The 4,181-nt window shown below is 43.1% G+C and overlaps 1 protein-coding gene across 1 annotated transcript; it reads right to left on the bottom strand.

Annotated features, from left to right (window-relative positions):
* Positions 1-3,180: 3,180 nt before the first annotated feature.
* On the bottom strand, positions 3,181-4,040 carry LOC9641515. The gene is made up of 5 exons (XM_024660637.1): positions 3,878-4,040; positions 3,705-3,819; positions 3,574-3,647; positions 3,279-3,509; positions 3,181-3,214 (listed from the first exon to the last, which is right to left on the bottom strand). Exons 1-4 carry the CDS (start codon positions 3,983-3,985, stop codon positions 3,387-3,389), a joined length of 420 nt encoding a protein of 139 aa, XP_024516405.1. The 5' UTR covers positions 3,986-4,040; the 3' UTR covers positions 3,181-3,214; positions 3,279-3,386.
* Between the last annotated feature and the right edge of the window lie 141 nt (positions 4,041-4,181).

The raw sequence follows: 4,181 nt of genomic DNA, 5'->3' as shown, positions 1-4,181 counted from the left end.
TGACAAGTTCTTGTCAACTCATCCATGATGTTTTGCATTTTATCTAACACTTATTTTGCTTTTACTTTTGATTGTTGCCTACTTGACGGTTTGTTTGCATGGTTGGTTGTGTAGAATTTATTGTCTTTATCCATCTTCCTCTTGCCACTTTTTATGCTTAGAAACTTAATACATACATAGGTAAACTTCATGTTTATGTTAAGCATTAGTCCTTAATTCTTACCATCACATCTCACCATTGTGGAGTTATCATTCTCCATCTCTTAAAAAATTTGGAGAGGTATTTTTTGAATCAACCTAACTTCTTTTGAGCCATCCATCAAAACTCTTATTCAGTTTCTATATAATAGTTGTGCTAACAGTGCATATACACATGACTTAGATAGAAAATAAAGAGATAGTTTGAATTCAAGTCTCGGCAATAATGAAGCTCCTACAAAGCACAGAACTCATATGCTCACGCTTCACACACTTAAGCATATCCATCGCCACCTTTTGATCATCTCTCCAAGTCCTCGTGAACTTTACAGGCACTAAGCAGTCACTAAGAAGTGAATGACATTCTCTTGATGAACCTATCTGCATCTTGTATTAGTTTAGTTCTCTTGAGAAAGTCTCCCACAGTACGTGCTCGTGTGATAAGTCCACATTATCCACATTCTCATTATCATCAGGGTCATACAAGAGTGGAAGTGCCTGGAAATTTAGAAGCAGAGAAAACATTGTTCAAGTTATTACTTTCTGATCATTCCCAGAGGAAATAAGTGAAGAGTTAGGCAGCACGCTGAGTACAAGAGTCACCAAATCTGTGATCCATACGCCACAAATAGTTGAGAACCGTATGGAACTGTTTGTAGGACTTTCCCAGAGGCTCATTATGCGAAGCCAATGTTGTTGTTGTCCTTGTGTTCTCCACCACATCATGTGAAGGAAAGACAGAGACAAATAGGGATCATCATAACAATCTCGAGGCTACCCCACCATGTGGAGATGATTCCAGTGGAGTGGTTCCATAAAGCTTCTCGATCTAGGCCCCAAGAACATGTTATATTGAAATCCCTAGCAATGGCACTACCACAGAGAATGCTACCGTCCCAACTCCATGCTCAAGCCCTGGAAGAATGCGTGAAGCCCTATCTTCCGGCCTGCTATGAGAGTTCTAAACAGCACGGGAGGGTTTTTTTTGGTGGGTTCCTCTTCGCAGTGAATGGATTCTCTTTAGTGAGTGTGCAGTTCCATGTGCTGATATCAGTAGCACTAAAGAGGAGGAAAATTCTGTATTGGGACAGCGAGCATAACTGCGAGTGTGCGCTCATATTTACATGATTCTGAGTCTGCGCAAGCGTGGAATTTAAGTAAGCTTTTGCAAAAGTGACCGTGAGTGATATGGTGTAAGCTTTGTATTGCTTACTTGTTGCTTAGTGCTTCAACAGGAATACCAGAGGAGAAGAGACATCTTGTGACAGGCCAACTCTAGGCTCCATGGTTCATGTGGAGTACACAGCCTGATTATGTAGAGGAGATGTTGATATAAATGTAGAGAAGCAAGGTGACTTTGAGCTTGAACTGAGCAGTGGGCTTGTACTTGGCCTTCTCGACACATATGTTACTGTTATGTGTGTTGGTCAGAGTGCTCACTTAGAGCAAAGAGGGAAAGACATTTGCTATTTTTTGTAGCCAGTCAAGGGTAGGAGACACCTTATATATAATGTAGTATTACAACACAAATACAATTGAATCTGGCACCACTTCACTTAATTTGTCCTCAGACATGTGATGCTAATAGTAATTGGATTTGTACAGCACCATGTCCTTGTAGAGAAACACATGGTCATCATTACCACTTCTAGAGCTGCTGCTCTGGATCACTGCCACCACGTTGAAGCTCACCTTGCCATTCAGAGATGGCTCCAAAGTGATAGAGCAAACCAGGACCTCATCAATCGGGTGATGACGGACCCTGTAAGATCTTCATCCCTGTCCCTCGTGAGATCTTCGTCCCTGTCCCTCGCACTGCCCTTCTCACCTGGCTGCTACGTACATGTGACTGATCCCAAACTGGTGGAGGATTCTCATGGCCTTGAGATCTCCTCACTGGTGATGCTGCTGCTGCTACTGCTGTGATTCAGACTCCAAATCTCCTCTCTCTCTCTCCAGCCACTGCTGTCGTTGATCAGATAGCGATATGTAGTGGAGCTTAAATTTTGTATCCTGGATCCACATGAGAATGACGTGATAGCAAAGAGCAAGACTTACCTGTAGCATTAAGTCGACTCTACCATTGGGACTTCTAGATAGCCTTTCTGTCACCATACTACCGTAAAAAGCTGTGACAAAACCATACCCCAACCGAAGAACTTCCTCTAGCTTTGATAGCAAAACTTACAAAGCACTATGTTTACCTGTATCCCAAGATATTCACTGACTTTCTCCAAAAGGAATAGATATCAGAGGTTCCACTCTGTAATTAAGACGAAAGGATAAATGTAAACACTGCTAACACAGCAGTATATTGATACCTGTAAGTGACAGGATCATATGGGTGAAATATGTTTGTTCATCATTTGCCTGCATGCTGGCTTTTTTTCTTCAATGCCTTCATCTTCCCAGTACTCATGACCTGTTCTTTTGCAAACACATTCAACTTACGTTGCAAAGACTGTAAATCACATACATACCCATTTCCAAAGCATTCATTGTGGAGACTCAGAAACAGTGACAACTGCAAAAAATGCGAGAAAGAAACTTATCAACAGTGAAGAATCAAGGAGCTCGCTCTCCTTGTTTCGTTCCTAATGCTGCAAAGTGACACGAGAGAGAGTTAGACATGAAACCCTCAGATATGAACAGCCATAACTGTTATAAGAGAGTATTCCATCATGTCCTTCAAGCCAGTTTTTTTGTGCTTGACTGCCAACATTTCCTCAAGAGAACTTGTCATAAACTGAAGAGCACCATGTATGGCTGTCCCGTATGACTATCCATGTAGAGACTACAGGGTTTATAGCGCTGCAAAATAGAAATCCCTCTCAATGCTTTAAAAACGCAAAACTGAAGAACAAGGAAGCAAACCGTGGACAAAAATTTCTATTTTTTCTCTTGGTTCCAGCCTCAAGGACCTGGAACAAACAGGAACTTTAAGCCTCGAAAGAGAATAGCGAAGAGCAAGAGAGTGAAAAACCTTGATTCTAGTCGTGGTTCCAGCCTTGAGAACCTGGAACAAACAGGGACTTGAGAGACCCGAAAGAAGAATAGCGACAAGCAAGAGAGTGAAGAACCTTGATTCTAGTCGTTGATGACAACGTGAATCCCCTCATTGTCCGAGACGTCGTCCCTGTCGTAGCTCCATCCATCATAGCCTCTTCGCCTTTCACTCCCAATCCTCATCACATTTCCGAGCAGAGCACATCGATCTGCCAAATGCACCTGCGCAGGCGGATGCTGGTGGATTTGTTCCCCGCATAAGTCTGGAAGGCGTCGATCCTGTTCTCACTGATCATCGAGCACAACTATGGCGACACAGAGAAAGCCGTGAGCCTCTCAAACCTTTGCAAATGGAGAAACAAACACAACCTCGTTGTAATAGGCTGGAGCTTTCAGCCGCTTAGGATCGTTATCCAGTGCTGTTCCCAGGACTTCTTCCGGAGCTGTCCAAAAACAAACGCATTAGAGTTTTTTCTAGTGTCTAAATCGAAGGAACTCACTCAAAGGTGTTGGATAAGGAACAAATGCAGGTTGCGGCTTTTGGTAGGAGGTTTTTGGTCCCTCGCCAGGCTCGATGCCACCGTTGCTGTGATTGGCCGTAATATCTTGGTCATCCTGGAACATCTCAAGTTAGAATTGTAGGGACGACAATAGGGGGTCGAGACTCTTTTACCAGATGATATTCTGCGTTAGTACTTTTTCCATAAGTGCGACTCGTTTCTTCATGAACTGGATAATTCTCCTGTTGAAGAACGCTTCGCGTTGGATAAATGATTGTCATTTTCCAGGTGCGTGAGCTTTTGAACTCGAGAATGAACCAACCAGTGGCATCATGTACAGCTGACTCTAGCCTTCTAAATCGTTCCATCAAAACACTCATAGAGGCGCACACACACACACACACACACACACACACACACACACACACACACACACACACAGAGAGAGAGAGAGAGAGAGCGAGTTAGTTCCTAGTT

The sequence above is a fragment of the Selaginella moellendorffii genome, unplaced genomic scaffold, assembly GCF_000143415.4.
Source record: "Selaginella moellendorffii unplaced genomic scaffold, v1.0 SELMOscaffold_76, whole genome shotgun sequence".
NCBI classification, from domain to species: domain Eukaryota; kingdom Viridiplantae; phylum Streptophyta; class Lycopodiopsida; order Selaginellales; family Selaginellaceae; genus Selaginella; species Selaginella moellendorffii.
Note: the sequence above shows the minus strand (reverse complement) of the source record. Positions and strands in the feature narration are given on the sequence as shown.